Source organism: Urocampus carinirostris, chromosome 18 (genome assembly GCF_059441175.1).
Source record: "Urocampus carinirostris isolate Australia breed hairy pipefish chromosome 18, RoL_Ucar_1.0, whole genome shotgun sequence".
NCBI classification, from domain to species: domain Eukaryota; kingdom Metazoa; phylum Chordata; class Actinopteri; order Syngnathiformes; family Syngnathidae; genus Urocampus; species Urocampus carinirostris.
The window spans coordinates 22418328-22438920 of record NC_142366.1 but is presented as its reverse complement, the minus strand read 5'-3'; the positions used below and the strand labels follow the sequence as shown (position 1 = coordinate 22438920).

Here is a 20593-nt window from a genome sequence, read left to right as displayed (position 1 = left end):
CATGTCCAAACAATTATTTGTTTTCGTTATTGTACTGCGATGTACCACCTACGTGAGTGTGTGGTTTCGTTACACAAAATGACACATAAAATAATTTTAGTGAGATCCAATAAAGCATAAAAGTAAACAAGAACCCAAGCTATTCTTACTAAACAGAAAAAAACCCAAATTTATCAGTAAAAGATATTGTTTGGTCATGTTTCAATCAACTTCAAGGCCTAATTATGTCTGCAAGCACCTTTTGCACAGAATGTCCAAAAGGCCGTGCTAAATACTAAAAATCTAATGTGACGCTGTAAATGTAGGCAGAAATTGTCAAACGAGATCAATTTAATGAGATAAGTGTTGAAATGTTGACAAACGCTGGCCTAGCAGAGTCCTGCATCCAATGCTGTTGGCGAAAACAAAAGTCAAATAATCGTTTTAATAGTATCGACTGGTAAGATCTTCAAATCTCCTGAACAAATATTATAAGGCATGTATTGGAAAAATATGCCCTTTTTATTATCAGCCTAAAATTGTCATCTGAGCAAGAACTTCCTGCCAGATCTCTGACCGGAACAGTATTAACGGCACCTCAGCAATTTTGACTGGTGTGAATGGTGACCTTAACCCAGATTTTGCCACCAGAATGTTTATTTTCATGTTATGATGACACATCGTTAATGGAAACCATGCTAGCAACTCAATACGATGGATGAGGATAGAGCATAAAATGATGTGGTGCTTTGTAAATAATAAAATGTAAACTAAGCAACATGCCTTCCTGCTTCACGGGTCTGCGTTGTGTAACCAGTGCCTGGTGGCCGTAAACACCATCCTCTTTGTTTTACCACTACTAAAAAGAGACTTGAGTAATGTAATCAATCCAATTTACAAAGAGGCTCTCCGAGCCCCTTTGTTGGCATGGTGGCAGCATCTGCGTCATTTTAAAGTGTGTTATCTGTCATGTGGGAATCCTCATTCCCCAGCTAAGAACCCCAGAAATCCAGCAACTGGTCACAGTTAGCACGTGCACCAAATGAGTTCATCTGCGGTCATTATGCAATGCCTCATTTTCACTTTATGAACAATGCACAACAGCAACATTATTCTTTTAAAACCATTACTTATCTCCGGGCATGCATGTCAAATGACGATTTTGACGGATAAACGGGTCAAATAAGTCCATTTAAACATTAGTTAGCCTGTCAAACTGGCTTGCAAAGTCCATTGTCATGTTGCATCATCTGAGAAACTGCAGCAGCTGCGGCACCCTGACAGCCGTGTGTAGACATGCAGCAGAGCTGGTGGAGTCGGAAAAGGACAAAAAAAAAAAAAAGACTACTTCAAGATCAATGCTAAGTGCATTCAGAGGGAGAAAAGACTTCAGAAGACTTAAGATGATTGAAATTGATCCACCACAAAGCAAACAAATTGTGGTTGTGTCTCTCAGAAGCTAAAAGACTAGGGCTGCTACTAACAAGTATGTCCACTGGGCTAGTCTCTTGACTATTAAAATAATTAGTCAAATAAATAGATGATTATTATTTTCTTCCTTTAAGTGGTGTATGTGGTTTGAGGTTTCCTTAAGAAGTTGAAAATTAAATATTTTCTCAAATAAGTGTTACCAAAGAGTCCTTATGCTTTATTTTTCATAACGCCCATCTTTTTATATTACTTTTATCAATCCTGGGCGGAACAAACCCGCAAAAAGTTGAAAAAAGACTTTTATTCAAGTGCGTCTAAGAATTGCACGCAAATATGTTATCCTGACACCATCTCCTGGCTTAAAGTCATGATTGCAGCCTTAAGTTTAAGTGTCGCTTGCATGAAGTCAAGTTTATTTGTACAGCCCTTAATCACAAAGAGTCTCAAAGGGCTGCACAGATTAAAGACTATCGCAAACTACAGACTGTTATGACACTAATTTAATTTTATGACAAATGATAATAAACAGAGGCAAAATGGGTACAATTAAAAATACTGTTTAATAATTTGGACAAAAATTATTTAACAATGTCCAAAAACCAATTAGGCACAGTGCTTGGTCAGTAGAGACATAAATGCATAAATGAACCTCCGTCTATTCTTTTTAGGGACGGGTAAATAAATAATAAATCAAGCAAACATTTTTTTATCCTTGTAAACTAAGAACAGGCCTATTAGCAAAAGAACAGTAAATAAAACAAAACCATTCCATTTTGTTCGCCTTATGGTCCATCAGGGGTCTGCTCTTATACACACACACGTGCGATTGTGCACAGTAAGTAATGCAAAGATAGTTCTACCAAACCGATCTGTCGCAACACCTGTTGCCGGGAGTCATTAGGTGACCAAACCCCCCAATTCCAACCCCTGATGCCGAGCACTAAGCAGGGAGGCAACGGGTACCCATGTTATAAGTCTTTGGTATGGTTCGGCTGAGGTGCCGGGAGTCATTAGGTGACCAAACCCCCTAATTCCAACCCCTGATGCCAAGCACCAAGCAGGGAGGCAACAGGTACCAATGTTATAAGTCTTGGGTATGGTTCGGCCGAGGTGCCGGGAGTCTTTAGGTGACCAAACCTCCCAATCCAACTCCTGATGCCGAACGCCAAGCAGGGAGGCAATGGTACCAATGTTATTTGTCTTGGGTATGGTTCGGTCGAGGTGCCGGGAGTCAACAAATTTGAGACATATTTGTCAGGCACAGTCTGGCATAACATGCAAGCTCTCTTGTAGCAAAATTTACGCGTATATATATCTGCAATGCATGGAATCCAAAATGTATTGGCTTGAATTTTAATTGAATCTTACTGAGACAAGTCAAACACAGTTATGTTCAGACGTGCTTTCTCCTCAAATGTTGGTTCCATCATCCAGGTACTGCCACAACACGCACTTTTTTAATTTACCATATCCAGGCTAAAAGGCAACCAAATTTCAGAAGTTTTGATACGCGTGCTTGATGTTGATTCCATATCCTCCCACTCGAGACAGAGATCCTGTTGTACATGAGCGACTCTCAGCAGTGATTATAATCATGTAAGATGCCTCACTCTGTTGGAAAACCGTGTCCGGCAACAATGGTTGACAATGGAATTCATCGCTATTTCCTTTATCAATTTTTGTCGACAATGTCAACTCATCGTTGCAGCCCTGAAAAAGACTCGAGTGAAAGATGAGTAAAGGTCCCATTTACCAGATGAACACAAAGAGCGCCATCACTGAGATTTACATGCTGAACCATCAGCCGCTTTTATGGGTGGTGGTGGTTCTTGTCCCCGGATGAAAGTCATGACAGCATCACAGTCATTAGCGTTAAGTGCCTCAGCTGAAACGACCTTCAGGATATGAAATCCAATCCCAGGAAGTGGTTTTGATTACTTGCAGGAAATATATACATATGTTATAGTTGAAGACTCGTACAACAATGATTGTATATGCAGTGACACATTTCAATACCCTAACATGAAAACAAAAATATATTTTAAATAAGCCAAGTTACCTGCCAGCTCAGTTCATTATTTCAAGCATGTGTTTTTTTCTTTTTTTTTCGTGTTTTGCTTTCAATACAGTTAGTCTAGAGCAGGGGTCAGCAACCTTTTCGGTGTGGCGTGCCACTTTTAAATGTCCTTGTAGATCAGTGTGCCACACCAAGATTGAGTCGCACATTTTTTTTATTTCCAACAGAGCTGTCATTTTACACCAGTCCAAATATACAACATGGATATACATTGAAATTGTATAACTGACCAATTTATCTTCCACTATATTCTTGTTCATCAACAAAATAAAAAATGACTGTGAGCAACATGTGGAAAGGCCTGTAGACATCCATGACTTCAACTATTCTTCATCAACAATGAACTACAATAAAAAAGTGACACGGACAGCTACCATACCATTCATCAATAAAATCTTATTTTAGAAACTATCAAAACTTGAAACACACACACACCTTTAATATATTCGCCATCAGTAAATGGTTTTCCGTGCTTTGCCATGCAGTGAGCAATGTGATAGCTCGCTTCAGTGGTGGCGTTTGTAGCAGTGACGAATGTTCCTAGGGTCTGTGTTTTTTTGCTGTACCTGGACACAACACGTTTTAATGTCTCCACATTTCCAGACTCGACCTTGAATTCATGTTCATCTTTCGACTCGTAATGACGATTAACACTTGACGTGCGAGGTACAACGCTCTCGAGGCATAATGCACAAACAGCACGGTCATTTTTTTGCACAAAGCCTCAGTCATCTGTCCACGCTGGCTGAAAAGAACGAGATTTTTTTGCTGGAGGAGCTGTTGTGATTCGTTCATTCATCGCGCACCGGTGTTTCTGCGGGTGGGTTAAAACACAGCTCTTTCCTCCTCTGCTCACACACGGAGCAGAGGAGGATGGGCGCTACCGTAAAGCCTCTAAATAACACAGTGCGTAACTGAAAATGTCTGAATTTTACCTAAAAATGCGCATGAAAAAAAAAAATCATTTTGCCGTGCGCTCGCGTGCCACTGGTTAACCGCTGGCATTAGTTGCCGACCCCTGATCTAGAGTTTTATAAAAAAAACTAGACAATTCCCGCGGCAATTGTAAGAGTTGTGATGGATCTGGCAGATGTTGGTAGAGAACTGGTAGCGTTGAGTTGTTAGCATTATGAGTTAGCATAAAGTTATTAACTCAGAGAGATGGATTTGTCATTTTTACTTGGTTCTGTGGTTCATGTTCAAAAGGAATGAGCCATTCTATTTGAATTGGCCCATTCAAAATGCATTGAGCCCATTCAATTTGCCGAGTCGTTAGCAAATTAGCATTAGAATAATTTTTCAGCATGAAGCAGTTCGCATTTAACCGTTAGCATCACTTTTTAGCATGTATCCATTAGCATAATTCATCAAACTTACCAATTAGCATAATTTGTAAAAATGAAGTCGTTAAAATATTGCCACACATTTATCCTGCAAGGGACGTCATATGCTATAACTAGCGTGTTGTTGCATCAGATGTGTGAAAAGCTCCTCTTTGAGAACCAAGTGCAACCTGTCCATTTTTGTCCCAACATAACCTAAACGCAGCATTTACAATGATTGACTCCCTTTAATTATTTGCTTGTGTCTCTCACACAGGGTGCCAAGAAACCTTTCAAAGAAGTCATCAAGGCAAACATAGGCGACGCCCATGCAATGGGCCAGAAGCCAATCACGTTTCTCCGACAGGTTGGATAACTGCATTGTGGTTTAAGGATTGTGTCACCCCCAAAAATGGTCTAGTACCAAGCAGTGTTTGGCGTGTTACTAGCGTTACAGTCGCTAGTTATACTTCATTCAAAAGTAAATCAGTTACCCCCCAAAACATGTTACTCTGAAAGTTAACTGATTACAACATAACGTACATACTCGCTTGAAGGTGTCTACTCCAAAACTGTTAAAATATAGACGCATAATAAAATGTATAAAAGAAAATGGGATCACCAACCTGTAGGAGTTTCTAAGCCTTCATATTTCTTGGCTTATGCAATCTTGAGAGCTTCCAAAGGTAGACTTAGCAGAGACACTCCATATCTATTTTGTCTGTTGGTTTCAAACTAGATTTCCTTATGTATTACTGGGGACTGTCCAAGACATTGTATTTCGTTATTGCAAAAATAATAAAATAAAAATAAAAAGACCCAAATAGAGCACGTTTTTACCATTTCTTGCACCATTGTCTTCCCTTTATATATTTTGTTCCTGTATAAGACACACACCCCTCCTTACAAGCTGCCTACCATTCGCTACGTTTCAGTGCATAAATCTCCCGCCACAACAAATCGATGATGAAATTTGATGCCAACGCTTTTAATAATCTTTCATCGATTCGTTGTTGCAGCCCTAAAATATACGTTCCAACAGTTATCCTCGAATACTCACTATAGTCTTTAATATTATGCGTCTTACAGTCCGGTGCGCCTTATGTATGAAAAATGTACATAATAGATATATAAATAGATATATGCATGTGTAGACAATTGGCTAAATATGTCGCATTTATCTTGGGCAGGTTGTTGCCATGTGTGCTTATCCCGAACTCTTAAAGAGCGACATTTTCCCGGCAGACGCTAAGCAACGGGCTCAGCGGATTCTCCAATCCTGCGGAGGTCAAAGTATAGGTAAGAAGTCCAAAAAATGCACACCCAAAGCCAATCAAACCCTATGATTTACGAAAGATCATCTTCATCCAAGGGGCCTACAGCGCCAGCCAGGGTATCGAGTGCATCCGGCAAGATGTGGCAAGCTACATCGAGAAAAGAGACGGGGGCATCAGGTCCGACCCGGACAACATCTTTCTTTCTACCGGCGCCAGCGACGCCATCACGGTACGAACTCGGCAGTTGCCGGGGTTACGGATAATCAATCATCCGATCCACTCCGTGGTTAATTATATACTCTAATGCCCTTTGCACATTTGTTTTTACCCAAAGCGAAAAAAAAAAAGTTGACTATTAACTCAAGTATTGAGACAAAATATGCAAAAAAAAAAAAACACATTCTGGACTATAACCGCTATTTTTTTTTAATAGTTGCACTGAGGAAAACAGCAAGCTGCTCTTCTAGACATATAGAGACTCTGTGGTGACGTGTGGAAACATTTCATAGTGACCATCAAGAGAAATTAGTCCACGATTGGCCCAATATGATTCGCATTTTCTTTCGCCGCAGTAGTAAATATGTGCACGTCTTTGTAATCACCATTTTGAATTGTCACACGATCTGTAAAAACATGACGTAAACAACTCTGAACTGGAAAACGATGTAGGTGTGTGGGTGGCCTAAAATGTAAGAAATGGATAGGAATTACCGTATTTTCCGGACCAAAAGTCGCAGTTTTTTATAGTTTGGCCTGGGGGTGGGATTGGGAATTACTGATTTATTATTACCAGGAATATCCTTTCACGTGTTATTCTCACAATGAACCTCAAGGGGGCACTTTAGGCCCTTGTTGATAATTTTAACCTTGGCCTTCTGTGCCAAAAAATTACGTCACTCGCGCAAATGTCACTAAAATGACTTGATATCTCATATTTTTGGTAGAGAATATGTATCGAAATCACTTATTAACGAGTTGAAAATATTTACTTTGGCAAAAAGACACCACCTTACTATTCGGGACACGAATGTTCAGAAGATAAGGCGTCATTCGACAAAGTATTTATTTTACACTTGCTCAAAAGGGATTCCTAATTCCTATAAACAACTGAACAAAAATGGCACCGGAAAGAAAATCCTATTCTGCAGATTCAAGCAGCCAAAAAGCGAAAAACTGTCAATCATGAAATGTTAGTATACCATATAAACATATTCAGCCCGTTGCTCTTTTATTTGAAATCGCCTTTCAAGATTACATATATGTGTTTGTCGTTACGTTTTAACAAATACATTTTTCCCCACAAAATGCGACTTATACTCTAGCGCAGGGGTCGGGAACCTATGGCTCGCGAGCCATATATGGCTCTTTCTATGAATATCTATGGCTCAGAGACAAATTTGATTGCATGCAAAATTTCTCCATCTTGTCCGATACTTGAGTTGTTCATCCTATTCAGGTACACGCAAATCCAATCCAAAGCTAAGTATCCGACGTTACTTCGCAGTATATATAGGGCACGTTTTTCACTACAATTTACAGTCAAGGTGTCACACAAAAAAGGGGGGAAAAACTCGTTTTGGCTGTACAACGCTAAAGAATCCTTTATATAAAAGTTGACTATATGATCTGTGTTCAGTGTTCAGATACCTTATGATGAATCCACAGAACACACTGTAAATACGCCAAAACACCGGAAGAGAACTTAGTCTTTTGATTGGGTGAGTGGGAGGGATGGGTGGAGCCGTGCAAAAAGCGCAAGCACTCCCTCCCATCTCTCGCCCTACGCCATCTGCGCCAAAAGTGAGCTCATCAGGCTCCCTATTTGCAGAATGTTGTGACGTTTTTACACAATAACTGCTTGCATCTGGTTTTGAAACCAATATGTATGAAAAAAAAGGGTCAAAAGGAGTTTAACCGATCTTGAGTAATTGCAAGAAAGAGACAAGTTTAAAGTGGTATGTTTGTTGATTTTGGGACAGGGGCTCTGGCATTATTCTCTTTTCATATTTTTTATCAAATCATCAAAAATAAATGTGCTGAAGACTAAGCTTTTGTCTGGGGTGCGGGTTTAGCAATTTTGTAAATTTGTCTCATAATATATGGTGTGGCTCTTTCCAAAAATAAAATTAATATTTTTTGCTTTTATGGCTCTTTGAGTCAAAAAGGTTCCCGACCCCTGCTCTAGCGCGTAGCAGTCCAACTCACAGCCCGCGGGCCACATCCGGCCCGGTGTACAATAATATCCGGCCCGCGAAATAATTTTATATACATCTACTGTAATAGCCTGGCGAGATGATGTGCTGATAACTTACAAACTACAAATCTTATAATGCAGCGCTTCAGGTGCCCGCGAGACTTCCTGAGACGTTCCCGCATCAATCGATCAGCTTGAACCGGACGAGCGCAGCTACTGTTAAAACTAACAAACTAATCTACTAAGAAACAACACGTCGGCCATTAAAAGTAAATTTTAAGTGTCAGTAAGCGAGGGACGAGCATATATACATCCATCCATCTCCATCTATCTTTATCTATATCTATCGAATTAATGCTGAAAACCCAGCCTTTCAATAGTTTTTTTTTGGGAGAACAAAGTATGTGAAGTTATTTAATGTTTATTCTAGAATATTATTCTTGTCTGTTTTAAATTCATGTTAAAAGCACAAATTTGATCTATACTTCAATTTTTTTTTGTAATATTTTAAATTAGTCTAGTTTTGACTGAATGTTTTTTTTGGAGAACCATTTTTTGTAAAGTTAATTAATGTTTAAATTAGTTTTGAAATAATGTTCCTGTCTGTTTTGAATTCATGTTTACGTTAAAAGTTCTAGTGTATTCAATAAATGTTTATCGTGTTCGGCCCGTGACCAAAGGTGTGGTTTGAGTTTCGGCCCTCTGTGCAAATGATTTTGACACCCCTGTTATAGTGCGACTGTATGATTTATTTCCTCCTTATTTATGTGTTTTTTTGGCTAGTGCGACTTATAGTCCAGAAAAAATGGTCGTTTATTTTTATGGCTGTCTGAGCCTGCAGTTTAAATCTGGTGCAGCTTGTTCAAAGGCCAACCTGAGTTTTGTCCTTAAATGTGAAAGTGCGGCTTTTACTCAGGTGCTCTCTGTGATCCAGAATTTAGGGTCATTCTTCTCTGACTTCTTGATACCAGACAATGCTGAAGCTGATGGTGAGCGGCGAAGGCCGTACCAGGACCGGGGTTATGATCTCCATCCCCCAGTACCCGCTTTACTCTGCCGCCATTGCCGACTTGGGAGCCGTGCAGATCAGCTACTATTTGGACGAGGACAAGTGTTGGGGGCTGGATGTCACCGAGTTGCGGAGGGCCCTGCAGGCGGCGAGGGAGCACTGCACCCCCCGTGTGCTGTGCATCATCAATCCTGGAAACCCTACCGGTGATCCTTTTTGTACTAGTGATTGTTAAAACGACTCGTATAGGTGAATCATTTCGTCCCAGTTATTTTCAGATTCACAACGTTTGAAAAAAATATTCTTTAATTTTAAAATCTGTATAAAATGTTTCCTTTTTACTCTGCTCAAACTTTGTAGTTAAATGCAATGGGAATCAAACCCGGGTTGCGGTGGTAAGAAAGCAGAATCCTAGCCACTAGACCACCTGTGGTATAGATGAGATATGAAAAGGCACTATAGAATTACAATATACCTTTATTGTCATTGTTACAACATGGGTTGACAACGAAATTGGACGTGGCACTCCAGGTCCACATTTTAGAATGAGGATAAAGAAAACAAAGAAGATGTTTGTACTGTCCTTGTTGCATAGGCTTTGTTTTCCTCCAGAGGGGGGTGTATGAGGGGTGAGGGACAGACAGAGATGGCCGGATCCAACTAGATGTTTGATCTTACTTTACACACGGTCATTAAGCATGCCCGATTAAAGACGCCTATAGTTCATCTCATCATTTTTGTCCATGGTACCAGAGACGTATGTTAATATTGTTGTGCTTTTCACAATAAATTATATTCTATTCTATTCTTCTACTCCAAACAGTGTGACAAAATTGTTGAATATATGCAGTAGAGGTAAAATCATGGGCCCGAGGCCGAACCCTGCCTGAAATTCCGGGCTTGGGCTTAAAATGTCACTCGTTAAGTTGGGCCGGTCGGGCTTCCCTCTCGCTGTTTTTTTTTTTCTCCGTCTTGTATGATCTACTAGCATGCGCTAACTTTTACTCAAGTAATCATTTACATCAAGAAAATGCTCACCAAATTATCAGTTTATCTCCAAATCATTAAATCCTCAAGAAATGTTCATCCCCGATGTTGCGCTAAAAGACGCGCGGCTTCCTTCTTCCACCTCCCTCACGTCAGACGTCATTTCTTCTTCTTGCCAATAGCGTACAAGCTTTACAAACTTTCTTTCTTCTTTCTGGCCAAATCTTTCACTATTTGGAGCTTGTAGTCTGAAGAATTTGCTTTTCTTTCCGGCGCCATTTTATTCAGTTTCACTTTCGTTCGCTGCACTTCGCAGCTAAACCGTTCATTTAGGCGCTGCACTTGCAGTGCACTCTTGTTTTGAGGCACTCGGCCCCAAGTAAACTCCGAACTGCGTAGTTCAGTAGAAACACACAGTTCGGCACTGAGGTACGCACAGCTGAAGTAAAAGCTTCGTATTTTCTTTGCCGGCAAATTAAAGTTTTAGATTGATTTCGGGCTCGCTTATCAATATCAAGTTAATCCGTCAGGCTCGGGTTTATATACCTGCGACTCGGGTCGGGTCGGGATGAATTTTTAGGCCCTTTAATGTGCGGCCTTAATGAAAAGAATTTGTTAACAACGCAAAACTTTGAACACAATAACAACATAACATTTACAATGGATTTACTGTCTTTTACAGTCAGACTCATCACCAGATACGCCAAAGATTCGTGTTTCCCTTGTCAGGATTTTTGCCGTTTTATATCTTCCTGAAGAGTTTTCTGTTTTCTCGATTCTCTAACATTCGTCTCCAGTGCTGAGACCGAAAACAATACGAAAATGACATGCCTTTTCACATGTCATCTATATTGCTTGGAGGTCCAGTGGTTCGGATTTGGCGCTCTTACAGCTGCGACCTGGGTTTGATTCCCCTTGCATCCAATGTTTTGTGATTGTGGTCAGCGATATTTGTAGACTGATCAATCATTGCTACAGTAAAACTTCATGTATAATGCGCGTTATACCCGAATAAACACGGTAAGATATACCGTATATAATCACATATAAGCCTACATCACATATAAGCCAAGCCCCTAAAACAGCTTTAAAATAGCCACACATTTGAAAAATATGTATTCAAAATATTAAACGTTTATCTAAACAACAAAAAATATTTTAATGTGTAGATAATAAAGATAAAAATGAAAATAGAAGAATTTAAACAACTTATTGTATCTTTAGGCAGTGTTTTAATGGCAGACACTCAAAAAACACTTATTTCGCAATTACTTCCTTATTTGACTCAAATGTTGGGCTTAATATTTTCCACTTTTCTTCCCCTATCACTTACTTTCTTGGGACCAATTACTGTGGGCTAAAAAATGTCAATAAAATGCTCTAAATCAGAACAAAATGAGATGTGGTCCCTTTCAAACACAATGTTAAACCATTTCGTGATGTCTCTTTCTCTTGAAGGCCTTGACGGTGCACGTGATCGGTTAATATGCGTGGTGTGCTGCCTTTTTATAATCCATTTTGCCACCTTTTATGTTGCAGGTCAGGTCCAAAGCAGACAGTGCATTGAAGATGTGATCCGCTTTGCAAAAGAGGAGCACCTCTTCCTCATGGCTGATGAAGTAATCACTTCAATCTCATTAAAACGGGGGTCACCAACATATTTCGAAGCTGAGAGCTACCTATTTCTGAATGATTAGTGGGGAGGGCTACACATATGACGTTCTGGAATATGTGTAATTGCTATGTTATTATTATGTAATAAGGACTGGGGCTAAAACTGGCTCAGTCAACCTCCAAAGCATGTTCCTCAACACTGGGCAATTCTCTACATGATTGAAGGTTACATTTGTTAGCATAGCTATAACTCATGAGATTGTCTGAATAAATACTGGAAAATTCGGATTATAGAGCGCACCTGATTAAATATAAGCTGCACCCAGTACATTTTTTAAAGTAAAAACAATTTTTTACATACATAAGCCGCACCTGACTATAAGCCGCACATTTAAAAAAAAAAAAATATTCAATATTATTCTTAAGTTTCTGTAAAATATTAATTATTACGCATGGTAAATCGTATTAAGTTCATACAGTGCATGTATTTATCCAATTGAATGAAAAGCTCCATGGGACAGTGTGTATTATTTACCACATCCCGATGAAAAAACTATATTGATGTAAATATATTTATCATACAATCGTGCATTTTTTTTTTTAAATACTTGTTTGTTTTACAAAAACACAAGCCTCACCTAATGGAAAAATGCCTGCAATTGTGCTGCTATGGGTTCCCAAAATGTTAGGAAGGCTGGGCCGGAGTTTGTATTCTTCTTTTTGCTTTTTAGCTCTTATTTTCAGTTACACTATATCATACAGCGACATCAACTGGTCAAATAAAACACACTGTACCTTTAAGAATTGATGTTGTCCATTGAACGTGCTAATGTTTTGGCCAGTTAATATACTACCGATGCCAAAAACTTTCTGATTACATTTCAAATTTCCTAAAAGACGAGAGTGACGACTGGTGAGCTAGTCTAGGAACCAATGGGAAGGGATACACAGCTGTGAGCTACCTGGTGTTACTTTAGCGCCCCCTGCATTTAAATAATCTGCTGATTTTTCCCAGCCCCTATTGTTCGTATCATCTTTTTCCTTTCTCTTTTAGGTCTACCAAGACAACGTTTATGCAGAAGGCTGCAAGTTTCACTCTTTTAAGAAGGTCCTGTTCGAGATGGGACCAGAGTACTCGAGTACTGTAGAGCTGGCCTCCTTCCACTCTACCTCCAAATGTTACATGGGCGAGTGAGTGTCATGGAACTTTCGGTACCACAAATGCTTTTTTGCATCCCGGATCAATAAGTATGTAATGAAAATATTAATTTGTCATCAATAACATGGACAAATTTTGAACACATAACCGTGCTACCAAATATGACCAATTTTCCATAGTTTACAGCGCCAGTTTAAAGCGAGTGTTGGGCAGGTTACTTTAAAAAAGTAATTCGATATAGTTACTCATTACTTCTTCCAAAAAGTAGCTGAGTATCTCTCTAGTAAAAGTAACTGGTTACCAGGAAAAGTAACAATTTTAGTTACTTTAAAAATAAGTTGTATGTCAGAGAATTTGAAATTTCCTGAGCAGTATTTGAATCAATAGAGAAGAACAGACGGGGAGTTTTGTTATAGAACCTTATAATATTTATTGCACCTCACCAGCAACAGATTTATCCTACACTTGAAATTTAAATTTAAAAAGTTAGCAATTTTAATGACTAATATTTATTGTAGACATTTTCACAACTTTTTCCATTTTAAAGTATTTTGGAAAAAGTTCCAGGGAGCCACAGTTAAAAATTATGCATGTGGCCCTAGAGCCCTAGATTGCTGACCCCCAAATCACATTGTTTACTTTTACTTAAATAACACCCTTTTGGGGGCAGTAAACAATCTTAATTGAGTTTAATAAATTCAATCTAACTTGAATGGTCAGTTGTACGGATGGGAATTCCGACTCTTAGTAGGGAGCCAGCCTTTTTGGATTGGCTCACTAAAAAGAGCCGACTCTTTCGGCTCCCAAATGGCTCTCCAGGTTGCTTTTTTTGTTTAATCCATATATTACCGTTTATTCCGTATCATTATGAATAACTTAAAAGGGGTGGGGGATTTTATTCAAGCAAAATTAACACTTGAACACTGAAAAATACAAGAAACATGAATTAAAATGTTTAAAATATTATAATAATATTCAAAACCATTTTAACCTTTTCTATACTCAATAAATTCAAAGTCAACAGAACAGAGTACCTGAAAAAATGCATTTTGACGAATCAGAAGAGAAAAATAGCGTCTCGAAGGGAAGTGGCTCTCGATTGGTGGGTAGCCGGCTCCCACTTCCAAGAGACGGCTCATTGTCCAACCAAATTCCGAAATACGCATTTTCTACGAAAACCCCCAAAATCGTAAAACAAAAAATATAGCAATCCTCATTTTTGTTGCTTTCAGGTGTGGCTTCCGAGGCGGCTACATGGAACTCGTGAACCTGGACCCGGCGGTGAAAGCTGAACTTATCAAACTGGTTTCGGTGCGCTTGTGTCCCCCCGTCGCCGGACAGGCCCTCCTGGACTTGGTTGTGAATCCGCCGCAGCCTGACGAGCCCTCCTACAGCACTTTCATCAAGGTTTGAATTCTGCACACTCCCGCTTACTGCTTCTTGCATGAATATGGAATAGTATCGACCTTCTCAAAGGTTCCAGCTTAATGATACAGCCGTACGAAGCGGATCAATAGTATCTTGTAAGTAGGGTATGGCTCCAAAGCCATTAGAACAGGGACGGGCAGCTTTACAAATAAATCAACCTACATCCGATTCATAATTTGATTGGCTGAGCAAAAAAATTACATTATGTGAACTGTACCATAGGAAAAAAAAAATTGTAATATAGTCTGTGGTCTGTGCAGCCCTTTGAGACTTCTTGTGATTAAGGGCGTCACAAATAATGTACATGAAAACTTTATCAAATAAAAACAAAACAATGACTCAACAACAAAAATAATGTTAACATAACATGTTCGAAAAGGGGTAGTAAGAGGCAGACGCTTATTTTCCCTACTCCATCTTCCCTATTACCGTATTTTCCGCACTATAGGGCGCACCGGGTTATAGGGCTCCCCCCCAATAAATAGTTTTTGGTCCTATATCTTCCATACATAAGGCGCACCGAATTATAAGGCGCTACAATAGGAACGTCGACAAAACAGTCAGATAGTTCAGTCAAACTTATTACCCCCTTAACATTCCGAAAGCTTGCAAGGAAGCAAATACGATGTCTGTACGATGTCACTCAAATGCATCATTCCAAATATCATTCGGAAGGTTAAAGTCTTGGGATTCAAGAAATGCCAACCATTCCTTAGTTTCTATTTTCTTTTTCGCTCGCAACTTTACTGTGCATATGACAATAAACACTTGGAATTGAGTTTAAATTAAAAAAGACCCATCACAGAAACATCGATATTACTCTGAAACAAGCTACTGGGAAAATATATAGCCGGAGTAGCTCACCGAAGACGTTGCGTTCAATAATAATGTGCAACCATGGTCCTTTTATGTCTGTGAGTGTAGTAAATCCAGGAGAGTAAAATATTTACAAATACAGAACAGTAAAACATGTTTTATCTATGCCGTAGACAACCACACTTGCTATTCACATTCATCTTTTTCGGCCAATTGCAGGCTTTGTTTTGCCCCTTTAGCCTATGCGAGCCTGTAAATGATAAAAAGGATCTGCCTCCTTTACCTCCGAATAACTTTAGCCAATAGTGATCGATTCAAATGATGATTCAGACATTGTCTGGGAAATGAAACGCCGGCATATGTATCTCAGCATACACCGCGGACGACTTCGCCTTCGGGGGAAAATCGAGTCGGCGGCTGCTTGCCTTAGTTTCAAGACTTTGTGACTTAATATTGAATTTAGGCCATTCTGTGAAAACATACACCTTTGTTTTGTACCTGACGTTGCCCAGAATATTCTGTTTACTAGTCATACCCATCTTCTTCTCGACAGGAACGGACCGCAGTGTTGAACGCGTTAGCCGAGAAGGCCAGGATGACCGAGCAGATTTTCAACAAAGTGCCCGGCATCACGTGCAATCCCGTGCAAGGCGCCATGTACACGTTCCCTCGCATCACTCTTCCTCAGAAGGCGATCGACAAGGCCAAGGTGGGTCTGGTTCCTAACCAAAATTTTTCCAGTATCAAAGAATAAATAATGCATTGTAATGGTAATAATAATGAAGATGAATTGTTATTATTATTATTGATCCCACCAACACGAACGATGTATTCAAAGTGATTGTAAACCAAAGAAAGTCAATTCTCCTAAAGTTAAAGGAACCTTGTTACTCTCTGTCGCCATCCCCTGGCTTGTGTCAATCATTGCAGCCTCAGTCAGCTCATCCATGATGCGCGTGCAAGTACTTGCATTTCCTCTGCACGCTCAAACAAACTCTTGGTTTTTCGGATTTCGTTCAAAGCGGACTCGTTTTAGTTTTCCTCACTTAATGCGTGGTCCATCGAGTCAGACTGCCGAGACGTGGCAACAATTTTAAGAATTTACGATCACTTTTCAAACCTCGAAAACACGACGTTAAAATGTAAACATGTTCAAGGGTTTCAAGCATCCGGACAAACTCCTGGTTTTTCGTCTTTCGTTCATAGCGGACACATTTTCCTCACCTAATGCGTGGTCTATCGAGTCAGACTGCCGAGACGTGGCAACAATTTTAAGAATTTACGATCACTTTTCAAACCTCAAACACAACGTTAAAATGTAAACATGTTCAAGGGTTTTAAGTATCTGGACAAACTGCTGGCTACTCACTGCACAATTTCGCCATTGCAGCCTCAGTCAGCTCATCCATGACGTGCGTTGCGTGCAAGTACTTGCATTTCTTCGACACGCTCAAACAAATTCTTCGTATTTCATTCAAAGCGGACATGTTTTCGTTTTCCTCACCGAATGCGTGGTCTATCTATGTACTGTATTGCTAGCTCGCTAAGAACTTAAACGTTTTTAAAGTTTAATATCTCGTGCATCCATTCAATATGGTTGGTGTAAAGTGGTAAGAAGAGGTTAATGAAAGTGGAATAAGAAAGCTTGATGCGGGTGAGAAAATGGTTGGAATGCTTTTTTTCCGGCCACTTTTTGTGTGCACCTTTTTCCAAGTACAGGACATTACTGTAGTGCTTCTTTCCGCCGCTACCGGCGTGTGGCGCTGTGAGAGCTCACCCAACATCCAACCCGAAGAAGAAATCCACTTCCTCTTCCTAGTTGGTGTGTAAACATACTACACTGTATCTCCGGCGCGCTAAGAACAAATTCAGCTTACGAACGATCGTCCGGAATCTTGTTCGTAAGTAGGGCAGTGTCTGTATTGTTTTACATATTTTTAGTTTGATTAAACATATTTGATTAATTTAGACGTGCATTGAGAAATATTGTGAGCAGGCAATTCCACATGGGATGTTGTTTTTTTAATGCAAGACATCTCTTGAAATTCGATTTCCTGGAAGGGGATTACCTCGTGCGGTCTGTTCTCAAGGTTTCTTCATTTTCCTCATGCTGAGGTTTGAGTTTTTCCTTGCCCTCATGTCGGTTGTAGATCAGGGGATGGGGTCATAATAGTCTGTGGTCTGTGCAGCCCTTTGAGACTCCTTGCGACCAATGTTCCCTGTAATTTTCCTTACGGGTCCGAGCGTTCACACAAAGTCGGTGAGCAACGCTTGAAACAGTGAGCAACCATAATCCCAAGTGTGGCAAGATAATTAATTATCACACATGTCCAAAACTTGACATCAAGTTACATTTTGCTGAGTTTCCGGCAATGCAAAATAATTTGTCTCTTTTGAATGAATTAACTCGCTTACTATTGCAAATGTTGTACGGCCTACAAACGTCGTTTGTTCTTACAATTCTTTCACAAGGTATCCATTTCTTTTTATTTCCTGATATATTTTGTCGCATAATATTAACATTTTTGGGGGCTTTTTTAGTCGGTTGTAAGATACAGAACTGTACTTAATCACATTTTTTAGTGGAAGTGCAATGTTGGCCACAAGATTCACTTGATATAATTGGAAATTATTTTTTCCGTGTTTTTTTTCTATTTTTTTTAATTCCTTTAAAAAAAAATCTGTTTATTTTTTCCGAGCTGTTACTTTTTTCTTTTTGTTCTCTACTTTTTTCCTACATTTCTTTCTTTTCTTTTTTCAAAATTGTTCCTTCTTTTTTCTCTTCCTTTTCTTTCAGCTTTTCACTACTTTTTCATTCTGGTATTTTTTTTTTTTTTGTTCTATTCCCCCATTCCTTTAAGCCATTTTGTGCATAATTTTACATAGTATTTGGTCATGTTGGGATTAAAGAAGCAAAAACAACCCGAAAGAGCCGGTTCCTTTAATGAGCCGAGCCGAAGAAGCCGGTTCTCGACAAACTACTAACTTTACTCAACTTCGTTCTACTTGAACTCGACTTCAAAATACCGCATTTAGGACACAACGTCAGGGGGACCAGTGTATTTTGACCTTCATGCACTGTAACTTTGACTTAAGTCGCTTCTTAATGAGTCATTTTGAGCCCTCATTTTTGAGCGCTGGCTCGATTTTCTTGTGCGCTGAGAATGTGTAAGCAGTGCGCACGCGCGCAGCTTAGAGGGAACACTGCTTGCGACTAAAGGCTATACGAATAAACATGACTTGTCCATGGCAGGAAGAAGGTCACGTCCCGGATATGTATTACTGCATGAGGCTGCTGGAAGAAGAAGGCATCTGCCTGGTGCCGGGGAGCGGCTTCGGCCAGAGAGAGGGGACTTTTCATTTCAGGTGAGTATATTTTTAAAAAAATTCAAGAAAAAAAACTCCAGAAAGAGACTTTTCTATCCTCCGTGCAGGATGACCATCCTACCACCGACTGAGAAGTTAAAGATCGTACTCGATAAGATCAGCGCTTTCCATAAACGTTTCACTGAAGAGTTTTCTTAACCGTAGCACTGTTTTTTAGTTTCCTCCAAGTGCCTTTCGGTTCCTGTCCGGTTGATTTTAAGAATATCACGGTTAGTCTTTAGTTTTAGTTTAATGCATGATGCACTTTTTTGAATAGTGACCTTTGCCAATTGTAAGCATGGGCCGATAGGAAATTTCGGAGGTATAAAATTCAGGAGAAAATAAGGAAATCATAGTGTTTGAATGCCTTACTAATACATTTCTTTAGAAAATGTATCTTAATGACCAGATTGAAGACCTCTACATGACTGAAGCATCATTTTGATCAATCAGATCAAATGTTTTGCCCTCAAAAATTGAATAGAATATTTTTAGAGCACCCTCTCCTGGTATGGTTAAAGAAAGGCAGCACGCCATGCTAACACGCTCGTCCTTTTCCGCTCAGTGACTACATTTGTACTCCTTAGAAACACCGTTTTATGCGTTCGATAATATTTTAAATCCTTTAGAAACGCCTTTTTTCCTCAGATTCAGATAAAATATGTTTTGACTTACCGTGAAAAAAAAACAGTACGATAAAATGAAACCTCCATTTTGGTAAAACATTGCCATTTCCGGTTTTCAAGTTTTAAAAAAATAAACTTATAAATATATCAATTGGGTTTTTGCAATGATATAAAGTGCGTATTAACATGTAGCGCTTACTAATATCAAAAGGTTAGCATGTATGGAAAAATTAAGATAAAAGGATCATTGATACTACCTTTTAACCAAATTGGAAACAACTAGCTCATATACATTAATTTTGACCACTAGATGTCGCTGTGTTGTGGGTGACTAATCAATGGTAAAAGACAAAATTAAGGATACAAAATAAAGTGACGAAACTGCACCGGGTTTTTTTGTTTAGCCTTGCCTTTCACAAAGTTTATGTTTAAGGGGGTACCCCTAGCAGCAAGATGGCAATCATGTCCGCCTCATGTTAAGTAGAATATAGGTTCCTTGATTTTGAGTATTTTATTAAAATAAGTTTAGAGTATATTTGCTTATTCAGACCATGCGTGAAGTTGGGCCAAATGCGGTTTGAAATCAAGGCTTTAGTGCCCCCTATTGGTCAAAAAACGTCATGTTTTCAATAGTGTTTTATCAAATTGTGATATAAAATGTGCATTTTTTTTTTTTGGGTTAAGGCGTTTGTATTTGACACATGAGGCTTTTGGAAAACACTGATTTAATTGCTACCAGACCGATTGATACCTAGTTTTTATCCCTTTTCTGCCATTTCCCCCCTCTTTTTGAAAGTAATAAGGTTCATTTTGGTCACTTTGTGTCCCTATAGTTTTTTTTATCCCCTGTGATTTGTAGCATTCATTTTTAGTCGCATGGCAATACAGCAACATCTAGTAAGTAAAATAATACCCTCCCTTACTATTAGTACTAGATCCCAATCAGCCCCCACACAATGAGTTAGCCTGGAGAGGGTTGGGAGCCACCAGACTGTACTTCCCCGAGACACCACAGGAAATGGTGCCCTTACAGACCTATTCATTAGAGCATCCAACCTTGTTGACTACAGTATTCAAAGTTGGATAAATCAATTTGGCTAGTTAGTAGTAGAGAACTATAATAGCTAGAAAATACCATTAGCTTGATCGCCATAGTGGTTGAGACAGAGGTGCTACCAGGCTGTACTTCCCCAAGATACACTACAGGAAATGGTGCTCCTAAAACCCTAGTGGCTAAGGAATCCAAACAAGTTAACTATAAAAAGTTAGATAACTTATTTTGGGTAGCTAGTAGTAGAGAACTATAGC

The 20593-nt window shown here is 39.3% G+C and overlaps 1 protein-coding gene across 2 annotated transcripts in view; it reads left to right on the top strand.

Moving 5' to 3' along the window:
* The window catches only part of LOC148348659 (alanine aminotransferase 2-like), a 32235-nt gene extending 12564 nt beyond the window's left edge, over positions 1-19671 (top strand). For both annotated transcript variants that reach the window (XM_088322707.1, XM_088322706.1), the window contains exons 3-12: positions 5087-5176; positions 6000-6108; positions 6182-6315; positions 9252-9495; positions 11816-11895; positions 12945-13081; positions 14282-14456; positions 15847-16002; positions 18547-18659; positions 18728-19671. In XM_088322707.1, the coding sequence (XP_088178833.1) occupies positions 5087-5176; positions 6000-6108; positions 6182-6315; positions 9252-9495; positions 11816-11895; positions 12945-13081; positions 14282-14456; positions 15847-16002; positions 18547-18659; positions 18728-18818 (1329 nt within the window). In that variant the 3' untranslated portion in view covers positions 18819-19671. The remainder of the gene's footprint in view (positions 1-5086; positions 5177-5999; positions 6109-6181; positions 6316-9251; positions 9496-11815; positions 11896-12944; positions 13082-14281; positions 14457-15846; positions 16003-18546; positions 18660-18727) is intronic.
* Positions 19672-20593: the final 922 nt, after the last annotated feature.